We start from the raw sequence: 25,064 nt of genomic DNA on the forward strand, positions 1-25,064 counted from the left end.
GTGCAGATGCCGTGACAGGAAACTACTAACATGGTCCAGATGTAAGGACAAAAGACCACCTCCCACACAGCTGTAGAACGTGGATAACCAGCAACAACTGCAGGCGCAATCAGGAGCATTGTGAAGGTTGCTCTGACCCTCCTTGTTCCTTTAAAGGAAAATTGAACTCTAAGATTAATAAATCCAATACTTCAATTTGCAAGGAGCACAACATTACCTAATACTCAAGATGTCAAATGATATGTTCCCGTTTTGCAAACCATTAAGGTTGTTGACAAAAGCGTCGCACACGCCCCCTACTGGCCAAGGAACGCAACAACACAAGTGAATAACACTTTCCTTAATGTTTTTAATGAATTGCATGAATTAGAAGACTACATTCACTTTTAAATTGAAACAGTGAAATTAACTGAATATTAACAATATATATGCTTTAAAAGTGAATCAAGTCAAATATGAAGTCATTTTAAGTTAGTTTGCAGGAAATGTGGAAAGATTTAACAGTTAACACAAGCTGACTAGAAGTTTTTTAAACCATAACAACATAATAGAACAAATGGATATCAAAGATGAGACAAAGAAACATTTCCTTAGAATATTCTCTAATATACCCACAGGGACATAAAAGAAGTTCCATTATCATGCTGGCCAAGTTTTTTTTTTTTTTTTTTACATTACGTTAAAGAGCCTAATCCTCATCATCTTCATCAATTAAGAGTATTTTCCGTCTGCGCTTCAGAGGAACGGAGATATCCTCCCCGTCTGAATCTGCAATGCCGTTTGTTTCCGTTTCTTCTGCAGAAACTTGATCCTTTTCTGTAAAGAGAGTTCAGTTACACTTAAAAGCCTCCTTTATCAAAGGTTGCAGACTAACAGCTGCTAAACTGATCAAACACAGTTAAACAATAAAAACAGTCAGCAAATTTCCAAAAGAGAAATACCCTCTTCCTCATCACTGTACTCATCGTCCTCCAACACTCTGCTTCTCTTTTTTGAGGTCTTCTCCTGTGGACTACTGTAAAAACAGTTTGGGGGTTAAGATGATCGATAAATAAGTATTACATATAATAATATATATGTACACACATATATATATTTACCTCTCGACTGTGCTGTTGCTCACGGGAGGTAAATCTGACACAGGAGCTAGAAAATATAAGAAAAAGTTGATTAAAATAAATACGCTCCTCCATTTTCAACATGTTCTGTAACTTAATGCTTACAGACTGACAAAGCTGTAATTAACCGCTGTCATTTGAGAAACCGCAGAGAATATGAACCACTTCAGCCCACCTGTGTGATCAGAGGTGTGGTTCTTCCTTTTTCGTGCCAGCAGCATAGCACGCAGTGCCTGGGTTCTTTGTTCACCTGCAGCCTCCTCCTCTTCCTCCCCTTCCTCTGCCTGGGATTCACCAGTCGGAGGGTCGTTTGGCTTCTCATCACCATCAGGACCTTCTGGAGTTGGAGTCAGAGCAGCAGCTGCACTCCGGAGCTGTGACGCGTTGATCTTTGCTGGGATTCTCCAAAAGATCTCCTAGGAAAATAAATTATTTACAGTCTGAAGTACAATGTTTAAACCGGCTTCAGAGTGAATGGATTCATTTGAATAAAGTGAAGAGGAGTGAACAATACACACACACACACCTGCTCATTTGCAGGAGATCGAATTCCAAGTTTCCGTAAAAGCTTCCTGAAATTCTTGTTCTCCATGGCTTCTTCATTTGCCTCCGAGAGAGGAACAAGTGGGACGGCCTGTGAGAACCCTGCAGGATTGGGAGGGAAGGGGGGCAAAAAAATAGAGGGGTAATACATTAAAATCCCTTCCACCACCTTCAGTAAGCATTTATATAAGACATATTTGTAGGACAATGACGTTCTCACCATCTTCCTCTCGGTCCTCAGCTGTTTTGTTCAGGCAGTTCTGCAGCCACAACATGGGTCCAGACAACCCTGGAAAGATTATGAATTACCAATTAAAAGACACTTGCAATGGTTTGGAATATAAATACATCTAAACTGATTTTATACATTAACTTACGAGCTTTCCTTTATTATTCAATAAGTATTTTGAAGATATATCTCACCCTCCAGTTGTAAATCAGACACTACGGAGGCCACATCCACTCTCCTCTCCACTGGCAGGTGCAGACTTTGGCTTCTTCTTCCACCATTCTCTGAGTTTCCTCCTTGCTTTTCTTCTCCCTCCTCCTCGCTTTCATCAGACTCATCCTCTTCCTCTTCCTCTTCCTCGTCCCCGTGCACCGAATCGTCTGGGAAGCCTTGAGTCAGCGCATCAAGGAACTCTTCTTCAGTCTGTAGCAGAAAGGGAGTGTTTTTTGATTTAAATGTTACACAATGTTTGTCTGTGGAAGAAAACAGTGAAGTTTAGCCAAATGTGGTTAGCTGGTCTGCTTTTCTAGTAAACTTTAGATTTTTAAAATTGAAAAATTGTAGCTCCTACAAAACAGTATTTGTTGAAGCGGTACAATATGGCCCCCATTGCTGAACCAATAAAGACACAAAGGGTAAAAAAATTAAGCCAGTCAGACACTAATAAGCAAAATGGTCCTTGACTGCCAAGTATTTTCCTCTTTCCAAACTTTTTAGGAGTCAGCCAAACTCTCCAGTCGTCCTCACCAACCAGAGAAATACACCCAATAAACTAGTGTAAAGTACCTCATTTTAATTCCTTTTTCCAGTTTTTTCATTTCTTTAAGCCTGGAAAATCTTCAAGGTTTCCCTCAAAGATGTCAATGCACAGCATGAAGTTACAAAATCAAACATGACTAAACGAGCCAAGGTATTTATACTCTGTGACTCTCACTATAGCAACCATTCAGTGTCGCTAGAGGCACGCTGTTGAAAAACACTGATTATCAGTTTATGATCAATAAGTGCATTTCGAAGGGCAGTAAAAGAGAGCTGCAGGTTTTTAACCTTAAGTCTTAAGAGACTTAAGTCATAGAGTGTCAGCAGGACACAAAACAGTGTCATCTGCATAAAGAGGAGCATTACAGTTGTCTCGTGCAGAGACAATATCATTGATATAAAATAGCAATAAAACCAGTTCCAGAACTGGTCCCTGTGGAACGCTTTTTGGTACAGATAACAATTCTGATCGGATGTTTCTGGCTTTCACAAACCAAAGGTAGTTCTGAAGCTGTCCACCAGCAGATGAATTGAACCCATAATCACGTCGTTTTCCACCGTGTCAAAAACTCTTGACAAATCAATAAAAATGGCAGCACATTGTTTCCAAAATGGAAAGAATATCATACACAACCAATGTGGCAGCAGAGACTGTAGTGTATTTGGGTCTAAAACAGACTGGTCAGGGCTCAGAACAGAATATCTTGCTGGAAATCATTTGAGTTGGTCATTCAGTGATTCCAGACAAGAAAGTTTGGATGTTGATCACTAATTGCTGAGATTGCTTGTTTCTCCCCCTTTTGAACAAAGGAATTACATGAGCTGGCCTCCAGTTAGAAGGAATTATACCAGTTGCTTAAGAAAGATTAAATATGTGTGTTATTTGTAAAGGGACAACTGATGCTAAGAGGACTCGACCCATCTCTAATTGTGAGCTTTTTCATTGCAAGGAAGGTTTTTGAAAAATAGTCGAATGGGATTTGACAGGTAAAATAACCATCTCACTAGGATAAAAATCATATGAATGTGTTTTCTGATTAAAGATATTCTGTTAAAAGGTTGTATTTTTTTTCCCCAAGTATGCCCCTCCAACGCAACAAGTGACCTGATACTGATCACTTAGGTCGAGAGTAAAAACACCACAGCCAATAATTTTATGACTTCTATTGGTTGGGTTAAGGTTGATCAATGTGGACCTGTTGTGATATTTTTGGATTTGACCTGGAAGGATCAGTAATCAGTTGTGAGATGTTCAAATTAGTGCGTAATTCCTTCAGGTATTGAGAAGCATTCGACAGCCAATTAAGCTTAAAATCCTTTCAGATTATCATTTCTGAATTAACAATTCTATGATCCTTATTCAAATTTTTAGGGCAATGATTAGAAAGCATTTAGGTAACGTAAGTGAAGACATCTTAGAAAAATGAAGACCTTTGACCTAATTAGCAACACCCTCTCCTCCCCCGTTCCCCTCTATTCTACAGAATCTCACCATTCCCTCCCCTGTGCTCTTCCCACGAGGCCCACGACTCTTCTTCTTGTAAAGCTCTCGCCTCTCAGACACCAAACCCATGCTGAGCAGCTTGTCCACCACACGCGCTCGGGACCTCTTGGCCGTGATCTTCTTCAGAATGTTCCCCAGGATATCTGTGAAACAAAACCGCTGGATCATTAAATCGCCTGTTAAACGAGGACTGAACCGCTCCATTTTCCTCTCTTGTAGGAAGCAACAATTGCATGGCCTCCGTTACCATCGGAGTCTTTGAACTCTTCGTAGAGCATCTCCAGCTCCTGCTCCTGTTCCTCAGTCCATAGAACGATCCGAGTGCCTTTCCTTATGTAAAAGAAACCAGAAGACTCTTACAGAAGCACTGCTGTGGATACATTAATGGTATCCATAGACAATCACACACTTTGGTTTTTTCAGTTCCTTCGCATTATCTACCAGCCCCATGTGCACCAACTGGATCACGACCTGCCGTCGAGTGCGGTTACAGTTGCTCAGCAATGGCAGCAGAGTCTCCACAATGTCCGGCACTGAAAGAGAGAACGCACACAACACCGATCCAATCAGAATGCAAAAGTGGTGTGTAACTATATCAAAGACAGCAACAAGAACAAACCTTCAGAATGACGGTGCTCCTCGTACAGCTTACGCAACTCCTCTTCGTCCTCTTCGGTCCACGCTGGCCCCGCTTCCTCCCTGATGCGTGAACGGTAACGAGCTACCAATTTCCGTTTTTGAAAGAACATTTTCCAATGTGAAAACGGAAAACTACCGACCTGTCGTTGCTGTAGCCTTCGGTCATCTCGCGTACGGCCCCCACATTTTTCCAGAACAACAGTTCAATGTACGCCTTGTTGTTCTGTGCCGTCAGTGCAAAGAAACGGTTCAGCAGATACTTGGCAAAGGTGACCAGTTCCTGGGAGAGAAAGCTCAAATCTCCAACTGGCTTCATATCAAATCAAGGATGGTGTGTCTACTGTGCAAATAGGTTTGATTTCTGCAGCACTGTAACGTGCCAGATGTTTCTTTTCACACATCACTTCTGTACCGTGTAAGCAGCTGCAGCCGGGTCACTCAGGATCTTGTTGAAGACGCTGAACACCGACAGCTGGAAGAGCAGAGCATCCATTTTCAGGTTGACGGCCAGGCGGTGCAGCATTCGAGCAATGCAGTGGTTGGTATGAGGCGTGTTTTTTGAGTATGACTTTAATAAGAGGATGTATGGACGGACAATGGCGGGGTTGGCAAACCTGCAAGAGCGTGGGAAAAGGGGTTTTTCTAGCATTTCTTGGACAAGAAAAGGGATTTAAAAACCGAACAGGAAACGTTTTCTCACCGCTTGATGAAGTCCAGAAAGTTAAATTCGCTCTCAGAAACCTGGACAGACTCCAGTTCTTCCTCTTCCAGCTCTGCTGCATCTTCCTCCTCCTCAGGTACAGGCTCAGTAGTCCCTTAAAGTAACAATGTTTGAAGAGTTAACAAATATTAGGGCAACAAAGAATGAGAGAATTTGAATTTTAAACCACTCACTTGGTAGATTAGCATGGAGGATCTGCTTGAGGAGTTCTAGCTCCTCTTCAGGTTCCACATCAGCTGAACCAAACACATCCCCCTCGGGCCACACCTCTCTGAGTGTAACAAAAGGATGGTAAGTACACAATAAATAAAAAACAGTCCTCATCAATCGGATACACGTAATTTTATTGACCTGGCTGCACGCAACAATCCCAGCGCTTCTGGTCCCAGTCGAGCAAGAACAGCGTCCTGCACCCGCACCATGGCCTCAGTCCGCTGCTCCTCAAGCGGAGTTTCGGATGTGGCGTCGAATGGCACCGCGATTTCCGTTACGGAGGCAGACAGCTGAGTACAGGATGCAACAAAACAGTCCGAGTTGGTACGCCTGATCTGGAGCGTTAGTGTTGCGTAACTCGTGACTCAGCCTGTGTTTTCCTGCCCTTTACTGTTCCCCAGGTGAGCTCACACACATACCTGGAAGCCTGTAGCCCTCAGCTCCTCCTCCACGATCTTCCACGTCTCTGCCAAGACCTCTGGACTCATTTCTAAAACGGTGGGCTTTTTCTGAGCTCGGGGCTTTTTCCGTTTCACCCTCTTTCTCTGGAGCAACACAAAGCTTAAGTCGGCATAATGAGGCCTCCTCTGGGGAAATTACCAGCTTAACTGAAGAAAAGTGACTTTTTTATGTAATAACAAATATTTGAACAGGTGTAAAATAGAGTAAAAACTAAATAGTTAGCAAATTATTAATATTTTTCAGTAATAATCAAGGTCGAAATATAACAAATATAATTCTTTACACGTTCAGCAAAGCAACCTACCTGAACTATCAGGTTTTTACGACCAGTGCAGAAGCGTTCCAACATGCGCAAGAACAGGTGAGTAGACTCCACCAAGTCTTGGAGGTAAGATTGAGGCTGTTTGGTTTCATCATACTTTCTTAACAGGGTCAGAAAGATTTCCCGGTATTCCATCATGTAAAATATGTTACCTAGGAAGTGAAGTTAAAATCATGAGGCATAAACACATACCTGTATTTTCTTTTTTTAAAAACTATCATACTTTAGGTTTAACTGGTGCACAACTGTCCAAAACATGCACTGTTAGCATCTTACTTTTAATAATGTTAGCACTCTGACGGATACTTTCATCCTGGGAGTGATCCATCTCGTTCAGATTTAGCAGCAGTTCCTGATAGGCCTTCAGTGCCAGGTGCATCCTAGAAAGAATAAACCATAAAGATTCTGGGGAAAATGCATACATTTTATTCCTTATGAGCTTTGACTATACATCCCTCTGAATGGTCTTACCTGCGTGACCAGGACGTGGCTTCTTTACGGTCCGTGAGGATCATTTCATAGTATTTTGTGATGTTGCGCTCAATGAAATGAAACGTGCGGATCGACATGGTCTCGGAAACTAAGTCAGTGTGGAAATCGTTGCCACGGTTAAAGGCCATGAAAAAGCTGAGCGCCCAGAGGTAGTATGTCTCGTCATGCTCCTCAGTCTGCTCACGAATAAGTCTTTCCTGTAGAAGAGTCACAGAGTTTTAGATCTAAATGCATTTCCATCATGTGACAAATGCTTCGCGGCTCACCTTGACCAGGTACATGAGATGATTGTAGCAGTTCTCCAGAAAATCGACGCAGAACTCTCGCAGGAACAGCCGAACGTTCAAGGCAGAGCGGCGCTGGTCTTTACATTCATGAGCCTGTCGATTCTTTTTAGGAACGCGTCTTACTGTCTTTCCTGTGTCGTGACTGTAATGTTTAAACTTTGAAAAGGAAAACAGCGATGTTACCAACAGTTTTTTTATGCAAAGTCTATAAAGCTGCTTGTTGAATTGCGGGAGGTCACAACTCACATTATTAAGGTTTCTGTGATAAATCAGATCATTTTCTCCAATTGACTTGAGGCCTTGGACAACAAACGAGCCTCCAAAGCGGGAATGTCTTAAAGGGAACACCAACAGACATTGTTCAAACAAGCTTTTAACAAGCTGAACTCTGTGGCATTACAAAAACGTACCTGGTTCCTCTTTGAAATGTGCGGGAACGTTTGGCCGCATGCTCCTTCTGCCTCAGTGACTCCAGTTCCTGAGAATCCCTCAGCTTCTGTTGTGCTGAGCGAGCCTGTCCGGCACTCACTAGCGCATCAGGTGTCTGTGAAGAAATTTGAAGAGCTCAATCGTATAGGAGAGCCAGAGATCTAAACACATATGGTGCTTTCGTGGGTTCTTTTGTCTAACCTGGTCTCTGAACATGAGTGTGATTATTTCCAAAACATGCAGACTCCACTGCTTCTCACTCTGGGCTGAGGCCAAGAACGTGACCAGGTCATCGAAGCCGCTAATGTGAAGGGCCCACAGCACTCTGTCGTGGATGCTGGCGTCATCATCCACTTTCTATGGGACAGAAAGACAACAAACAGATTTTTCCAATTAAAAGCTTTGTCAAGATATTGTTTCTCAGGAAAATGTGTAAATTGATTATGGCCATGTTGATGCTGAATTGGATTTGTGCAAGAAAACTAAACTGCATCTGCTTTTTACATCATGACATTAACGTTCATGTGAGAATCAGACCTTTTCTTCACAGGGGTCTGCAGGCACATGTAGCACATTCCTAACCAGAAGAAGGATCCTCTCTATCAGCAGGTTATCTTCCTCTTGTCTCTGCTCCCAGTCCTATACATTAGAAGATTACAAAAGGAAGAAAATCCCAGATGAATTACGAATAGAGAATACGATCAAGATTAGGGGAACTCCCCCAGTAAAGAACTCACCAATTGAAGAAGATTGTATAATGTTTCGCTTAAAATCCCAAACACTTTCTCGCTGGCAAATGCCTGAAAATCAACACAATACAAACCAGTTTTAAAGATGTATGCAAGTTCTATAACAGTAACTGTTGAAAGTTAAAAAAAATAAAGAGAAAAAAACCCCCACGCTACCTCTTTATAGGCTTGTAAATGAGATGTCACTTCCAAAAAGTGATGTCTGAACACAGGATCATCGGGCACTTTACCGAAGCAAAGCATGGCAGGCTGGGTAAGGTTGACCATCAGCCTGACAACAGTCCAGTTATTTGCATTTTTTTAATTACATGAATAGATAAAACAGTAGTAGGGAACAGGAAATGACTCAGTAATTCCATTTCTAGAAGGAAAATGATCCTTAGGGTTCAATCTATGGAAATGTAATAATATTCTACACTGTATAATATTCTATATACCTTATGCAGGCGTCAAATAAGGTCTTGTCTTGCCCATGCTGAATGATGATGGGCAGAAGGTCATTCTGTACAATCTGAGCTGCTCCCAGCTGCTGCCGGACATCCCTGGAATCATCTTCATGGCGTAAAAACCTGATTAAATCTTTGACACTCTCTGAAATCCAAAGACAGGGAAAGTCAAGAGTTGTGCAACCTTTTCTGTCCCCTATATCGCCTCTCACCCCTGACCATGTTGGAATTACTTTATTACAGACACTTAAGGAGAACTTACCCAAACAATCATGTTCTTTGTGGTAGGTGTCTCCTTCCAGATAGCCCAGTGCGCTGCAAGTTGCCAAAAGCTCGCAATCCATCTTGATTTGGTCTTAACACATCAAGACAGTCTAAAAGTGGAGGGGAAATCTAAAAGTTCATTCAGAAAGAAACACAAGTTATCTAGGTGGTGTGTTTAGATTCCAAGCACTATAGCAACACTTAAAAAAAATAATCTAGGGTTATAAACTGTCAAATTATTATGTAAAAAACTTAACAGATCCATTGACGATGCTCTTTCTCTGTGAAAGGTATTATTGTTATTATGTACCCTGGGCAGTTAGCTGCCGGACCGTTCAATGAATTTGTCTGCAAAATAGACATAACTTAGCCATTCATTTTTCTTTAAAAGTAGGTAAAGTAAGCATACACGCCGACCGTTTTACACTAAGAATAAGCGATTCTGAGTCCTCTCCACCAAGTTTTTAATAAGATCACATCAGTTACCTGCCTGTGCTCTACTACAAATCTCGCTCGCGCCAAGACTATAAAGCGGAAATTCGAAAACCGGATGTACTGTGACGTATATGGTGTATTTCCCAAACCCTCTAATTTGTCTTTCAGGAAATAATTTCGCAAATTTACTCAAACAAAATGACAATTTCGTGGCACAAATCTGTGAAGCTACAACAGGAGCAACAACATGGAGATTCATGAGTAACTTCGTTGAGGTATATACTACTACTTTCAGGATTAGCTAAAATGTGTCTAGCCTGGCAGAAATTGTTACGGGCACACAAGCCAATGTAGTTATGGTGCGACTACATATTTTTGTTCTGCTCGTGCACCATTATGCACCCCTGTGCTTACCAGAGTTAGCTACATATAATATAATAATTTTAAAAAATCTTTAAAAATTTTCTTTAGACAGACCTGATGCGCTAGTGAACTGGCAAAGTGCTGCTGAAAACAGTTAATCCAACAAATCTGTACAAAAATATTTATTCACTGCTGTACTTTTTTTTTTCTTTTAACAAATCTGCACATTCAATACATATTGTCAATATTATATTTATCTATATTTTTCTAGATATTGCTTTTTTGGTAGATGTCAATTCTATTTTTTTATTCTGGTTGTGTGTGTGTGTGTGTGTGATGCATTTCAAAACATTTAATTCCAACTTTTTTTAATGTTATGATCTTAAGTGGTCAATGACAATGCAGATGGTTGCTCTATAATTTTATTTGAACGTATTCATCACAAAGCACATTCAACAAATCATTAATTTCCGTTTGGGACTGTCGCATTTTTAGTATTAATGTGTTGCTAATGATCAGTGAACGAGAACACTTGTTTTCACAATAGAAACATTTCAATTCTTCTAAACATCTGTTATTTCTCACAAGATTGGTTTGTTTAAACATCATTGGAGATGATTTTGTAAGCGATAGCAATTGCACGGAGAACCAAAACTCTGTACCAGCCTGTAGTCCAATATTTTTAGTGTGATTGCACTGTAAATTAAGGCCTCGATGGTCTGTTAATAAGGTTGTGTTGAACGGCTGTTGCTGACACAAACATTTAGCAAAAACTGGGTGGCTTAAATAGCACCAAAGTGACACTTTCTAAAGGGATTCATTCTACTGAGAGATTCTTTTCCAAAACACAGACCTAGAAGGAATGGTGAACTACTTAATTCAGTCAAACTCTCCCATTTTTCTTTTGTTGCCCTCATTGTTCTGGCCTTGACATTCTCCAGTTAGTTTTTGTCATCTTTGTCATCCTTGTCGGTTCTGTCAGAGTCCTTCTCCCGCTTGGTCTCCTTCACCACCTGATGGAAAAGATTCATGTTTACTTTTAATGTTGAAAGACAATTATGATCAGTGTGTTTTAATAGAAACATTTTAACCTCTCCATCTCTAGTCTCTACTGTCTTTATCACCACAGTCTTCTTCGAGTGGCTGCTAGGAGTTTGTTCATAATCTGGAAAAGAAACTTTAATTAACCATAACTGATGAGGAATTGAAAGAACATTATTCTGCATTTAATTTCTGAAGATCTTTTCGACATTTATTTTTCAGTCACGTGCAGTTTTTACTTTTTCCCCCTCCATCCACAACTACATTCTACCTGAAACTCTATGGTGAAACGATCAATAACTTACCACTAACACCAAAGTGGTTACTCATTCCAAGGCTGATCATTGGAACAGCAATCCTGAAGAAGAAACATAAAGTTAGTGTGCTTTGTAGCTTTTTGTCTCAAAGTAAATGCTTTCATTTGTTCAATTGGCAGATGTCATGTTTTTATATGTCATGTTCTATCATCCATCTGTGTGAGTTAGTATGAAAACATCAGCATCACCAATGTAGCACACACACCTTCTACAGGTCTGGGTACCTGCATGTGCTTCTTTTATTTCTTGAGAAAGCTTCAAGTTTAAAATCTAATCATTAACCACATCACTACCCACCTGCTCTCCTCTCCTTCCAGCAGTTTACGGTAAGTAGCAATCTCAATATCCAGGGCCATTTTGACATTCAGGAGGTCCTGGTACTCCCGAAGGTGGCGAGCCATCTCCTCCTTCAGGTGGCGGATCTCGTCCTCCAGCCTGCCTACGTTGTCCTGATAGCTGCCAATTTCATTGGCAAACTGGTCCTCCATGTCACGCATCTGCCTCAGCAGAGCTTCGTTCTAATGAGACAAAAGCACTTAGAGCAAAATGCAAGAAGATAACGGTTGATACTGGAAAAACAACAGTGGGGTTTTTGGCTCACGGTGTTCTTCAGGGCATCAATCTCACAGTTGAGAGACTGAATCTGCCTCCTGGACTCATTGGCCTCCTGCTTGGCCTGCCTCAGAGAATCATTATTGCGCTTTGCCGACTCAGTCAGGTCAGCAAACTGGAGGGACAAAAGAAGACAACATGAAGTGATGTCTTTTATTTTATTTTTTTTCAAAGTGCGTTGATGTGTGGTTGTGTTGATGGGTGCACCTTGGACTTGTACCACTCCTCAGATTCCTGCATGTTCTTCAGGGCGATGGTCTCATATTGAGCCCTGATGTCCCTCAGAGCACCAGTGAGGTCTGGTCTGGATCCACCGTCCACCTCCATCTTCAGCTGCTGCGTCTGGACAGTCACTTGGACATCCTGGATTTCCTGGAAGCAATAACATATGGACAAGCAGTCAAAAACAATTTCTAAATGCTTTTTTCCCCTCCCCCTTTTTGTTTTCATCAGAGTTAAGACCAAGATACCAACATTGTTCATTTTTAGGAAATAACCCTAAGCTCACTGAAGCACTGCTTTTGCTATGGGACAAAAAATTCTGATTTTCATTTTGAAAAACTAATTAGGTCTCAAATATTGTCCTCTCCTCACAAAAATGGATGCAGGTTTGTGCAACAGCCTGTTCAGTCTGCGAGACAGAAGCCACAACATTACTCACTTCATCATGGATCTTCTTGAGGAATTCAATCTCATCCATCAAAGACTCGATCTTCCGCTCAAGCTCCAGGCGAGCCAACGTGGCATCATCCACATCCTGATTTGGATAGGAAACAAATACTGTTTGTTGCCATAGTTACACAATTTCATTAACTGCAAAAAAGGGGTCATCATTATGAAAGTACTTTTCAAAATTACATTACAGTGTGCCTGAGACCATATTCAATTATGTTTTAGTGATTAACACGGTGATATTGTGATTATGAATGTAAGCTGCACAAAACAGCATTTAGTTACATTTTGAAAATAAAATAAAAAATAAAATAATAATAATGATATATCTGTCCCACAAGTGTAGTAAAAATCTGCTTTGTCATTCCAATATGGCCATTTTGGTCTGGTGAGTATTTACCTTGCGGAAGGCAATCAGGTTATTTTCAGCATCCGCCCTCTTCTGAGCTTCATCCTCCATCCTGGGGGACAGAAAAGGAAAAATAGGGACAAAATATTTAATTGGTCTAAAACGTTAAATCCATCAGGGGTGCAAGAATGACCATTTGACCCACGATAAGATGATGAAAAACATGGTTATTTGATCCAAGTCTGATCCAGGCTGAGGTTGCACCAGCTGGCAAAAAGCTCTCAAGATCAATTTGCTAATTCAGTCCTGTAAAAATGGAGTTTGAAACAGGGTCCTTTGGGATCAACAATTGCATTAATGTGCCTTCTCTTCAGTTCAATAAGGTCAACAGGGACTCAGCTTTCTTAACAATGTGTTTTTAAAAATCTTTTTGTGTGTTGTACCAATGTTAGCTAATATGCAATGACAGGAGCAATTAAAGCTCAACAGTTATGCTAGAGTCTATTTCAGTTTGCTCATTTCTTTGCTGTCTTTGACTGATGGTCAATGTCCTTTGAGAGCAGACTCATGTCCAGGCTGGACACAAAGTTGATTAGCGCAGAATGCACCGCCCAGTGCGCCCCTGCTTACTCATCTTTAATTCATGTCAGGTTGCAGGGGTCCTATTGTCCTAATGGGGACTCTGGCACCATCCCATCAGTACAGAGGGACACTAAAAACACACCTAATGGAGCCATTGAACCAGATTGATTTTTTTCTCACTACCTACCCGCCCCACCTCCATTCCTGCCCCTCAGAGGACCCCACCCTTTTTTCTGATCCATCAACCCCTGATTCATCTGAATGAGAATGTACATAATGTTTCAAAATGTCAATAAGTCTGGAAGAGAATCAATCATGGTCAGCCGAGTTTGGCCCGTGGTTTATTTAAAAAACCAAACAAACCAAGGTTTACTGGACAAAAGCTACCTTAAATAGTTAGTCAGGTAATTCTCTTGGATAAAAAAACAATATAACTAGATTATCTTAAAATTAAATGCTCGCAATATTGAAGCGTACTTAAAATGACTTCATTGCACAAATTCAGTATATTTATCAGCTTGGAAAATCAAATGTCGCTGGATTGGCCTCCGTCTTTCATGTTCAGAGGAGATGCGTGCTGCACCCTGCTCTGTGTGCCACGCCCTTCGTCCCCCGTCACGACTTGAACTAAGTAGCGGATGTGGAGGGTCCAACATCTGTGAACCGACTGAGGAGCAGCTCAAATGTACTGCTTAATATTTACTGCACAGCAGGGAAATCACAGGCGTTATAATGGAAATTTTAGTGTACTAATATTTTAAGACAGAATTTTACATTTGTCTTTGTTAAATGTGCGCTTCTAGCATCTCTGATTGTCACATTATGCATAGACGCACTGTTGGTACCCACCTCTGCTTGACCAGGACCAGATCTTCAGCCAGGTTGTCCCTCTCCAGCAGGTACTGGTCCCTCTCCTTTCCTATGGCTTCCATTTGGCGCCGTAACTCCCTCAGCTCCTCCTGAAAGAGGTCCGTGGCGCGGGTGGGCTGACCCTGCTGCTGCTGACCTTTATACTGGGTGAGCTCCTGCTGCAGCATGCCGTTCTGCTGCTCCAGGTAGCGCACCTTCTCGATGAAGCTGGCGAAGCGGTCATTGAGCTCCTGCAGCTCGGCCTTCTCGTTGCTGCGGGTGGTCAAGAACTCCTGGTTGACGGCCTCAGCCAGAGTGAAGTCCACCTTTTCATAGGAGAGGCGGGGAGCCTGGCTGCTGGAGCGGGAACGCTGTTGGTAACTTGAGCGTGATGCCACCGCAGGTGATGCCGAACGCATGTAGCGTCCTCCGGAAGCAGACATGCGGGAGGACACGGGGGAGTAAGAGGACATGGAGATGAGATGGGGGCTTCCAAAGGTGCGGCGGTAGGAGGTGGAGGAGTACGCTGAGTTGCTCATGTTTGGTCTTGTTCTGATCTTGTCGAAGGCTGCGGGGCTGGCGGTTTGGAGATGCTCAGGAGGCAGCAGACTGAGGAGAGCTGCGAGGTTTTATAGACGCAGGCTGGCTGTCCCACCATCCTCACACTGCCCCCTCCCTCGTTTATCTTTACCCCACCCACACAAAACCTCAATCAATCACTGGAATACGAGCTCTGGCCACTCCCCGGCCTTCGGAGAAGGACCCTGCATCCCGGCGTGTGACTTTCCCCTGCACTCTGTCTTCCTTTCTGTCTCCGCAGTTCCACCCTTCTCTCCAGAGCTCATGAATGCTTCCATTACTGTTGACGTCTCTTCTTCCTCAGCCTCACTGTGATTTATGTCAGTTTTGGCCCTCGGCATTGGGTCGCAATCAGTACTGGTGCTGTTCCTCTAAATGACCGGTCCCAAATCTGCCACAGGCCCTCTTATTTACTTCTCATTGAGTTATTGTAAAATTGTGGCTTTCATTGATTCATATCTATAAATATAAATATATATTTGACTCTTTTTCCGCTTCCATCTGTCTGGCCGCTCCTCTTTGTCTCTCTCTGCTTTTACGGTAATGGAATACTTTATTGATATTCTGGGCGTCTGGACACCATGACCGTGCATTTTTTTCCACATCCATTTTAAATATTCCATTTCCAATCATTTGGGCAATTCTTTCTGAATAACTTTGCACTTCTGATGAAATGTCTTGTGTCATTTCATCAAAGTTGTGCGAAGGTCAAAGAGTTCATTTCAAATTTCTTCACCGGTTTATAAATACCGGATGTATTATAATTTTCACCTCGAGTCTCTCACTCCATTATTTTCCAGATCTGGTTGCATATGTTGTAGTAATTTAGCAATCTGCTCAACCACCAATGAGGACCTAGCACAAAACAACCTTCATGATCTATGTGTGTGTTTTGTGGTGAATCTGATAAAGATCCATGTGCAACAACTAGAAAATTCCCACAAAATAACATTTCTTTGTCTAGTTCTGCATGTATCTGTTGAGTGAGAGCTTGGCCAAGATCGATTAAAACAATTTGCACTTTTCATTGATTTTTAAGATTCTGTATCCATTAAACAGCTCCGAATAAAGTATCACTGGTGGCAATATTCCGTCCTGTCCTGCTGACCACATGTGTGTGTGCATGCGTGCATATGTGTGTGTGTGTGTGCATGTGTGTGCATGTGTGTGCATGTGTGTGCATGTGTGTGCATGTGTGTGTGTGTGTGTGTCCTGCAGTCATTTTAATTGAGGTGTGCAGATAGGCTGTAAATCTCATAGAGTTGATGTCATTCTGAGCATGCTCTGTGAAGACTAGGTGTGGTGGTGCGATGCTCTCTCCATGTCCCCTGTGCTGGCTCTTCCTCATCTTTTTCTGCCCATCTTTACTCTCCAATAAGTGATATAGTACTAAAAACTAAAAGAAAAGTACTAAATATAATCCAGAGCAACATTCATACTACTGCACAGTAACCAGTGGGGTTTATTGTAATCAGTTCTCTTTGAATTGTTCAATGTAAATCTGATGCAGTGTTGTAACAAAAAATAAACCTCTTTGTCATTTCCAATCAGGCTCTTACACACTTCATCTGTCTGCATGCACACTTGCTTTCTGTGTGAATGCTGAATGTTAGTCGTAGCTCTGTAATCTAATCAACCTGCTTCATGGTCAGTAAGTCTCTCCATTGCCTCCCTTCCCCCACATCTCATCCTTTGTTTCTCCCTCCACTCATCTCATCTTCTACTTTTTCCACTGTATAAATAGCACAAACTGGATTTAAAGGTGTGTATTTCCACATATGCCATATGAACGAATACTGATAACGGCATGTATTTCACTGGTCATTAACTGGACTGTGTCAGTCGCACAATCACCAGCCAGATGTTGCCATTAATGATTGTTCCATCTGTTTTTCCAAGAATTCCCAAAGGTAGCATGGATTCAATAATGCCTGCTCAGCAGTATCAGGGTAGAATATCCCTTCCTGTTGAAGTCACAGTGTCAGTGGGTCCTTTTTTAAGGCCATATTTGAGACCTTGATGTGTAACATGTGCTTTTGTTTAGGTGCAAATGGGTCAGTTTTGCCTAAAAAACATGTGGCTTATAGTAAAAAAATAATTCTCAAATGCCAAAGAGTTCTAAGTCATTCCTTCATTAATTTTTATAGGATATACATCGGCTTTGCCCTGTATTCTCCTGGCAAATCCCCTAATAACAATAAATCAAGAATTTTTTTGCACTGCAATAGGTTCTCTGTTGTAAGCTGACACCTCCCCTTCCTGGCACTACAACAAATCCACTTTTTCATGGAGCGCGTGATGTCGTACAGGAATGATTTTTAAAAATGTATTTTAATCGACTAACACAGGCAGGCTGTGAAGAGGAAAAAAGACTTCCTTGTTGTTGCGGAGAGGCGGTAGTCCTGGAGAGGATGATGTGTCCTCGTAAAAGCAGATCCGGTAAGAGTCAGGAAGGTTGTCGGACGTAAAGAAGAGATGCTCATCTGAAACAGTCAGGACCTTCCTGAAGATCTGGGTTCCGGCTGCAGCGCATGACCAGAACGACACCTTTACAGTCAGAATGATGAATGGCCACGTTTGGCCCTTAATTAAATGGAAGCCTGCAGTGATACACTATTCTGTTGAAAGACTGCAGATTTGGAATATTTATGAATGTAAACATATTAAGACGGAGTGGATGGACACTGGGGAGTAGTATAAACACAAATTAAAACACTAGGAAAGCTGTGCAACTGAGATTAATTCCACTGCATGTTTTGCAGATGATGAAGGAATAATGTCAAAAGAAAAAATCATTTCAAAATGAGACATTAAGAAACGCAGTTTGTTACATTATTGCATGTACGTATCAGAACCGGACTGTAACGCATGCATATATTTATTGATATGGCTTTTGTTCCCTTTGTGTGGGGCAGGCTGCTGCAGTGACATCATCCAGCCCTGCAGCCCATCATGCGATGAACATGTTAGCATCAGCATCTGTGTGTGAGCTCAGAGCATTAATGGAACCTGTAATGTCACAAAGAGGGATGGATGGTGCAGCTGCCATGACCACAATTTCAATTAGAGAAGAGAATTTACAAAATTTCCCATTTACAGTATAAACTGTGTATCGCTCTCTACCTCTGAGTCATAATGAATCATTTGGATGTTATAGTTCTTAAATTACAAAAGGTTTATTTAGATGGTTTCATGATATGTTAGGAGCAGAGGACACGAACTGAACCCCAAGAGGCAGACACACACAGGACTAATTAGAGTTGACCAGACTAGACTTTACTGAAAATGTGGCAGTAGAATTCCACAAAGAACCACAGCTCTTCGTCGCAGCAGGCTGGGTGGCACAAACAGACATGTGAATGAGCAATCACGGAGAGTTGAACAACGAATTGGCAAAGATGGACGCGTGGACGAGCCTTTTAAACAGGAGGAAGGTGTAGATGATTATCTGGAGATGAGGCGCACGGCGGGTGTGAACCAGGAAGCAGCCCCACCCAGCCTGGAAAAAGAGAAGGGAAACACAAACGTACAAGGAACAGAAGGGGAGGGGGAGAGGGAAAACTCCTAACATGAGCAGTGTTCAGAGTGTAACTTTGTCTGTAGCTGCATTTGTCACTTTCACTTCATGTTTTCAGCAAAATTTCTTTCATAATTTATATATTTTCAAATGATTCTTGATTCAAAAGTTTGCCATTTTAACACTAAACAAACAGGCTGACATGAATGAATTTGTCTGGTAGATAAGTTTATGTAAAAAGGGGAAATAAAAACAAGCTTTGGTTATTTTTCTGTTGTTTTATTCATTGCAGGACAGCAAACATAATATAGCTTAGAGTTGTCAGTGATTTGATTACATTTTTTACAGATCATGAACAGAAAATAAATGTAATTTTTTTTAATAATAAGCCTACAAATAGGAGAATATTTGACGTTCTCTATTATCGGTCAATGGAAATTAATATAAAATAATATAGGTCAAAATGAATACTACTTGAACATCGATGTAATCCTTTCTCACATGATTCGGTCCTCCGTGGGTGTTCTTGAGAAGGATCATCTTAATTTACATTAAACTGCCTGTGGTTATTAACAGGGGTTTACGGTTTTATGGACACTGAAGCATTAGATGGTCACAGCTGGTAACTGGCAGCTGTTGTGGATGTCATGTGCCTGAGCTGATGGTTCTGTTCACACAGTCCTCCCCTGAAGGAGCGGGCGGCTCTCTCCTGGTGACTGCCGACTCAGCAGGTTCCACAGCAACAATGGCACCGACGTTACTGCTGACCTGCCCCCGTTACTGTCAGCGCTGTCGTCTCTCAGAGGCTGGTACTGCTTGAATCGCCTGTTCGGAGACAACTGGCATGAATGAGGCTGCTAATTTTGATGTGACAAAGATAATTTTAGAGTGTTGTAGGTGTGGGGCCTTTTTAAATATATGTTAGACTTCAATAGAACAGTCAGATTGCCCTGGATATGCTAAATAATTGCTAAGAGGGGAGGAAAGGGACAAAGGAGCATGCATGTGGTCCTGCCAACTGACATTTAGTCAATACTGAAATTCTGAATGAAGTCAGTTGGTGATACCAGGTTCTTACCTGTACATCAAACCAACCAAGCAGACCACGCATGCAAGGACCATAACACCCAGAACTGTGGCTGCAGTTCCAGCAGGCGTACCGGTGGAGGCTGAATGAGAAGCATATTAGTGGTAAGAAAGGTCTCTGCAGAAGACTGAGATACTTTACCGGTGTTTAGTTCATTTAGCTTCCACCCACCTACTGTCACACTGACTCTAGCGCTCGCCACGGCGAGACTGACGTCATTGGTGAGGGAGACGTTGATGCAAAACACTCCGGAGTCATTGAAGAACTGGCGGAGGATCAGTTGACAATCTGGAGAAGGCGCGGCCGCATTACAGACGGTTTCCATCGGTGTGATACAGTCAGCGTCCGAAATAACCGTGCACACCTCATTTGGCAAGCTGAAACCAAAACAGAGGTTTTTATTTTGGCCAGTGTTTACTAGAAGAAGGTTGTTGTTAAAGAGTGTTGCTGGTGCTATAGAGAACAGTCAGTTGGAACAACTTCATTTCATTGTTGTGCTTTTAAGATGCAAAATTATAACCCCATCACATTGCTGCTCACCTCCCCTGACAGGTAATGGTGACATCTACTGCATTCTGATCCAACTCAGTCTCCAGTGACACCACATTCAACATCTGTGTAATCTCTGCACTTTCAATACCCTCTAAAGGACAGAAACACAGATATTAGCATCACGAAATATGGCACGAAGGCCCAAACTAGCATAACGGAAAAAGCTGCTTTGACGTACGGACAACTTCCACAGAGGTGGCGAGCGTGCCGTATCGGTAGACAATGCAGTCAGCGGTCAGCTCTGGTGCTTGTCTCTTGGCTACAACAAGGGGAACTTGTGCAGGATCTGTTTCTGCCTCAGCTTGAACTTCATTTTCATCTGGGACAGCCTCTTCGTTAGCTGCAGCTTGCTCTAAAGAAATTGATTTGTTTTATTTTACATTTAAACAGAAACAAGGACATCACAGTAGTTCAATAGCATCATTAGAGGTGAACTCACCAGTAGGAGCTGCTGTTGCTGCAACGTTATCCTCAGCGGCCTGTACTTCAGCCTCGGCATCAGCAGCTGCCACTTCATCTGTAGCTGCTGCCTCAGTAGCAGCAGGGGCTACGATATTATCAGCAGGTACTTCTGTTACAGTTTGGACAACTTCGGCGGCAAGATCGACAGCGGCAGCAGCGGTAGCCTCAGCAGCATCAGTGGCAGCTTCAACATTATCATCAGCCACAACGTCAGCAGCCGCATCTTCAACATCAGCAGCAGCCGCATCTTCAACATCAGCAGCAGCAGCTTCAACGTCAGCAGCAGCAGCTTCAACATCAGCAGCAGCAGCAGCAGCTTCAACGTCAGCAGCAGTACCTTCAACGTCAGCAGCGGCAGCAGCAGCTTCGATGTCAGCAGCAGTGGTAGCTTCAGTGGCATCGGCAGCTACATCATTGGCCTCAGCTGCAGCTTCATCTGCCTCTGCAACAGGTGCAACTGAAGCAGCAGCAGCGGCAGCATCGACGACGGGCACATTTTCTTCAGCCGTTTCTGTAACCACTGCGGTCTCGGTGGCAGCAGCTGCATCTGCATCTACAGTTGCTTCAGCTGCCGGTGCCGCGGAGGTGGCAGCGGCGACCTCACCTTCGGCAGCTGCCGCTTCCGCCTCTGTTCCCTCTGCAGCGGTTGCAACATCTGCCTCGGGAAGAACGGCTGCGTCCACTGCAGGCGCCACTGAAGCCACTCCCGCTTCTGCGGCTACAACGGCGTCTCCATCGACGATGTCCACGCCTGCTTCGGCGGGCTGCACAGATGCAGCAAGTGGAGTGCCGTCTGAGGCAGGAACATCCAGAGCGATAGCCTCCCCGCCTTCAGCTGGGGCAGCTGCAGCTGTTGGGTCTATCACAACAACAGGAACAGCTGGAGGACAAAGAAAAACATCTATTCTAAGGAAAAATGATAGAAGAAGAGATTTTCCAACGCACAAGTTCAAGTTTTACCAGCAGTGGGGGTTCCGCAGCCACTGGGAATGCCTGCCATGAGGACCACCTGAGGCCTGAAGGTGCCAACTGTGAGGTAGGTGTGCGTAACAGTCAGCGCTCTGGAGATCAGAGTTCCTGTGCTGTCTCCAAAGTCCCAGCTGAAGCTAACATCTGCACCGCTGAGATATTGGCTGGGATCGTGGAGCTTGACGGTAAAAGCAATGGCCTGATTCTGGATGAAGTTTTGGTCGTTCTGGTTGACGTCGTTGACTTGGGCGAGAGATATGGTGAAGGGAATCTGGTCTGGTGGCAAAGGAGAGGGTGAAGAGTGATGAAGAAGGTTGCTATGAAAACAGCAATAGGGCAGAGTGCCGCCGTTCAACCACCTGTGATGCTGAAGGCTGTGGAGGCGTAACCAAGAGGGATGAACTTGTTTTTGCCTCGGCAGTGATAGATGACAACCTCCATGCTGTAGGAGCCCAGAGGGATGTTGTCAGTACCGATGGAGAGGGAGGAAGAAGGCCCGTCTGCTACCTGCCAGTATCGACCTGAAGCAAAAGACGTTTCTCGAGTAATTGAACTTTATCTTCATTCTTTTTGAGATCCTGCGTTTTTTAAAATGTATTCTGAGATTAAGCACAATGTGACCGGGCCACTGTTTACCCCATGTCTTCCACACAAAAACGTAGCGGGATTTCTTCTTCTGGCCCCGGTTGAGCGGAGTACCGTCAGGAAAAACAGCACTTTGGTCAAGGTCCTGGTCTGGATACACAGCCTGTCCTGCCTGATACTGTTGTCCTGAAACATTAATTACACTGGTGATTGTTTCTTACTTTTTTTACACACATGACTTTTAATTGGACATTTAATCGTATTTATATAACCAGACTTCTCATTTTGCCCATTTGCTTTGGGTTTTTAGCACCAAATTTGGCTGTATAGCAACTTGGAAACAACTGCAAAGGTCTTCTTACCATTGATGGTGCAGTTTTGTGCCCAGACCACCTGCCCATCAGACAGTGCCGTCTGGTTTGGTGGGAAATTCAGGTTAATATTAAATGTTGTTTTTGCTCCCGTCAGGGTGGGCCCATCGTTTTTCAGGTCAAAAGTCACTTCGCCCCCTGGAAACGAAGAAGAGGTTATGTTGAAATTGGAATATATTAGGTTGAAATTGGCTGGCAAAGGGAGTTTTTAGGACACTTCTGGTTGGTTTCAGAAACAGCAGAACAGAAAAGGAACCTCACCATTCCAACAGTTCTGGAATCTTGGGTCTCCATCTTTCCACACGGGATACATCCGCGTGTTCCATGAGCGATAACGCGTAAACTGACTTTTAGGCTCTGGAAAAAGTTCAAAAGTCGAGTCAAGTTGAGCTAAATGATTGATCTTCATACAAGCAGACGATTTTTCCTGAAGAGTTGTGGAGGAGTTTTATATAAAAACTGAGCATAGAAGTTTAGGTAAATGAGTGCAGATGCTGAGCAGGGATGAAGAGTGTCGGGGGTTCTTGTCCGTGGGAGTCACACGACCCACAATCCCCCCCAATCTCTTTCATGTGACTCTCAGCTGAGCAGCATCGGTAATCCCAGTGAGAGGAATCCAGACGAATGGATCACTGGGTTTTCTCTCAGTGTATGTGTGTGAGAAAGGGAGGTGTGTAGGAAGAAGGGTGTTATTCTCCTCTTAATATCATGGCATATTACTTTAAGAAAACTTTTGGATGTGGGTTTGACAGACCCTGTAATTCCATCGAATCCCGTAAAAACATTTGTAACAGCTGAACGGCATCGAATAAAAAAACCTTTTCTGTCTGGTTCTGAGCATGAAATTCACACTTGACTCCACTTTAGACATGGGAAAATGCTCATTTATATTTGTCGCAGAAATTAAAATACATTCTTGTCGCATCACCAAGTGCGAAACCTCCATCTGATATAATTCAGACTTTCAAACTTGGATTTTCTTCAGCAAACACTCAGACTCTCATAACTGTAAATAAATTGTACTACACCCTTCAATTATTGATTGAAGAAGGAAGAAGACAACAAATATTAAAAGTATAAATTTTAAATGAGAATTTTGATATACTCACTCATTGCAGTGGCGAATGAAACGGCTAGAACCAGCAGTGCCAGTGTCAGAGCCCCCATCTTTAATGGTTTTTGTCTCCTTTCTCAAGGTCCCGATCCTCAGCCAGGCGTCCTGGACCCTGACACAACTTCAAGAGACTTGGCGTACGCCCTCCTGGCTCTTTTTAAGAAGTCCACAGACCTGAATTACCATAAAATCTATTCTCACCTCTGACATCACTGGGAGTCTGGAATCTGACCACGCCCCCTCTGAACTTTGAAAAATGTTAAACCCGTCGCATTATTGTATTTATTTCTGTGATCATTTTATAATCTCATTTTATTTAATGTTTCTTTTTAACTTTAATAAAGTTGTCATAAATCTTTACATTGTCAATAAATTAACCCAATAAAGAGATCAGGAAACAATGTAAATAAAATGGTTTCATACAAAAGATGAGATGGAAAATTAAAATTAATTATAAAAAAGTAATGAATGATAGTTCACGTGGTGGTCTGTAGGGGACTGGGCCGAAACCCAGAGGGTTCTTGGTTCAAGCCCTGGTGGCGATGTAACTTGGGAGGTGTTTCTGGTGGCAAGGGAGGTGCTAGCATGCCTTCAGAGCACTGCTGATGTACCCTTGAGCAAGGTACCAAAGCCCCCAAATGCGCTGGCCTTATGCAGCTGGGGTAGACTTCAGCCTCCAGGGCCCCCGTGAGCCTGAAAGGGATCAAGTGGTCACGAAGATACTTCGTACTCTATTCACAACGTACGCAGAAGGAAGAGGCTGTGGAGGGAGCTGCGTGAGCAAAGTCATGCATACTCTACTTTTGATGACTTGACCTCACAGCTATGTGTGTGTGTATGTGTGTGTGGGCATCACAAGACACCACCGTGTGTGGGAGGCTGATCAATAGCATCCTTTTAGTCCCTGGGTCATTCTTTTGTATCCTGCTGTCCACCTCAGGCTGCTGCATCTCTGAGAATTTGTGTTCACAGTGGCCTGAGTGCACACACACACGCACACACTTAAAAAGCACTATGATATCTATCTGAATAAACATCTGCACATTTAAAGGGATTACCTTGAATCTAATGTTATTCATACATACATAGATTTTCTCAGTAAAATCCTTGCAAACCTCCAGACAGTTTCAAAAAATGACTTACTTTTATTCAAATGAAGAATATTTAAGTAGCTCAAGCTAAAACGTCAATAACTCTTGTAACAAGATCTACTCCAGTTAATTATTTATGAACTCCTCATTGCACTATTTCTATTAAGCTTTAAAAAAATCCTATAGTAAAAATCCTCACATAAAGAGTCATCAGAAATGGACTTATTTATGTTGTAATACAACATTAATTAAGACTAGATGCCATAGAGGCCATTGTTGATTTTCAGTATTTATTACTTTTGTTTTTCACTCACTTTATGTTAGTCTCAGAAATTAATTT

The 25,064-nt window shown here is 42.6% G+C and overlaps 3 protein-coding genes across 9 annotated transcripts; all 3 read right to left on the minus strand.

Annotated features, from left to right (window-relative positions):
* Positions 1–329: 329 nt before the first annotated feature.
* On the minus strand, positions 330–9,724 carry timeless (timeless circadian clock). Its single transcript, XM_057030752.1, has 30 exons — positions 9,664–9,724; positions 9,176–9,306; positions 8,905–9,058; positions 8,624–8,738; positions 8,456–8,518; positions 8,256–8,357; positions 7,920–8,075; positions 7,700–7,833; positions 7,536–7,623; positions 7,269–7,445; positions 6,982–7,199; positions 6,787–6,890; positions 6,493–6,662; positions 6,146–6,271; positions 5,865–6,016; positions 5,687–5,784; positions 5,493–5,607; positions 5,205–5,406; positions 4,933–5,072; positions 4,773–4,852; positions 4,563–4,686; positions 4,401–4,483; positions 4,142–4,296; positions 2,085–2,313; positions 1,882–1,950; positions 1,645–1,763; positions 1,294–1,534; positions 1,101–1,146; positions 942–1,015; positions 330–816 (listed from the first exon to the last, which is right to left on the minus strand). The coding sequence occupies exons 2-30, from the start codon at positions 9,255–9,257 to the stop codon at positions 689–691; spliced, it is 3,744 nt and encodes a 1,247-aa protein (XP_056886732.1). The 5' UTR covers positions 9,258–9,306; positions 9,664–9,724; the 3' UTR covers positions 330–688.
* A 659-nt stretch (positions 9,725–10,383) lies between these two features.
* Positions 10,384–15,032, minus strand: prph (peripherin). The gene is made up of 9 exons (XM_057030753.1): positions 14,398–15,032; positions 13,018–13,078; positions 12,607–12,702; positions 12,153–12,317; positions 11,935–12,060; positions 11,631–11,851; positions 11,322–11,374; positions 11,067–11,140; positions 10,384–10,988 (listed from the first exon to the last, which is right to left on the minus strand). The coding sequence occupies exons 1-9, from the start codon at positions 14,934–14,936 to the stop codon at positions 10,917–10,919; spliced, it is 1,407 nt and encodes a 468-aa protein (XP_056886733.1). The 5' UTR covers positions 14,937–15,032; the 3' UTR covers positions 10,384–10,916.
* Positions 15,033–18,751: 3,719 nt separating this feature from the next.
* On the minus strand, positions 18,752–23,818 carry pmela (premelanosome protein a). 7 transcript variants are annotated; one of them, XM_057030585.1, is made up of 14 exons: positions 23,629–23,818; positions 22,781–22,876; positions 22,511–22,657; positions 22,200–22,334; positions 21,923–22,084; positions 21,555–21,839; positions 21,199–21,474; positions 20,932–21,162; positions 20,572–20,817; positions 20,311–20,484; positions 20,121–20,223; positions 19,752–19,957; positions 19,572–19,662; positions 18,752–19,318 (listed from the first exon to the last, which is right to left on the minus strand). In XM_057030585.1, exons 1-14 carry the CDS (start codon positions 23,684–23,686, stop codon positions 19,165–19,167), a joined length of 2,364 nt encoding a protein of 787 aa, XP_056886565.1. In that variant the 5' UTR covers positions 23,687–23,818; the 3' UTR covers positions 18,752–19,164. The 7 variants fall into 7 exon arrangements, with proteins under 7 accessions (XP_056886565.1, XP_056886564.1, XP_056886566.1 ...); XM_057030584.1 differs by having other exon boundaries at positions 20,572–20,841; XM_057030586.1 differs by lacking the exon at positions 20,932–21,162 and having other exon boundaries at positions 20,572–20,679.
* Positions 23,819–25,064: the final 1,246 nt, after the last annotated feature.

This window comes from Takifugu flavidus, chromosome 4 (genome assembly GCF_003711565.1).
Source record: "Takifugu flavidus isolate HTHZ2018 chromosome 4, ASM371156v2, whole genome shotgun sequence".
Lineage (NCBI taxonomy): Eukaryota > Metazoa > Chordata > Actinopteri > Tetraodontiformes > Tetraodontidae > Takifugu > Takifugu flavidus.

What these genes read in the sequence shown, in the direction of transcription:
- timeless (XM_057030752.1), bottom strand. Translation starts at nt 9,257, where the DNA reads ATGGATTGCGAGCTTTTGGCAACTTGCAGCGCACTGGGCTATCTGGAA. An exon ending in ATCACAGAAACCTTAATAAT is followed by an intron (nt 7,446 to 7,535) that starts GTGAGTTGTGAC and finishes TCCTTTTCAAAG; the next exon opens with TTTAAACATTACAGTCACGA. An exon ending in TGAGGGCTACAGGCTTCCAG is followed by an intron (nt 6,017 to 6,145) that starts GTATGTGTGTGA and finishes TCCTGTACTCAG; the next exon opens with CTGTCTGCCTCCGTAACGGA.
- prph (XM_057030753.1), bottom strand. Translation starts at nt 14,936, where the DNA reads ATGAGCAACTCAGCGTACTCCTCCACCTCCTACCGCCGCACCTTTGGA. An exon ending in AGGAGTGGTACAAGTCCAAG is followed by an intron (nt 12,061 to 12,152) that starts GTGCACCCATCA and finishes TTGTCCCTCCAG; the next exon opens with TTTGCTGACCTGACTGAGTC. An exon ending in TTGATGCCCTGAAGAACACC is followed by an intron (nt 11,852 to 11,934) that starts GTGAGCCAAAAA and finishes TTGTCTCATTAG; the next exon opens with AACGAAGCTCTGCTGAGGCA.
- pmela (XM_057030579.1), bottom strand. Translation starts at nt 23,686, where the DNA reads ATGGGGGCTCTGACACTGGCACTGCTGGTTCTAGCCGTTTCATTCGCC. An exon ending in CTGCGGAACCCCCACTGCTG is followed by an intron (nt 21,475 to 21,554) that starts GTAAAACTTGAA and finishes TTTGTCCTCCAG; the next exon opens with CTGTTCCTGTTGTTGTGATA. An exon ending in TTGGTTGGTTTGATGTACAG is followed by an intron (nt 19,319 to 19,571) that starts GTAAGAACCTGG and finishes GTCTCCGAACAG; the next exon opens with GCGATTCAAGCAGTACCAGC.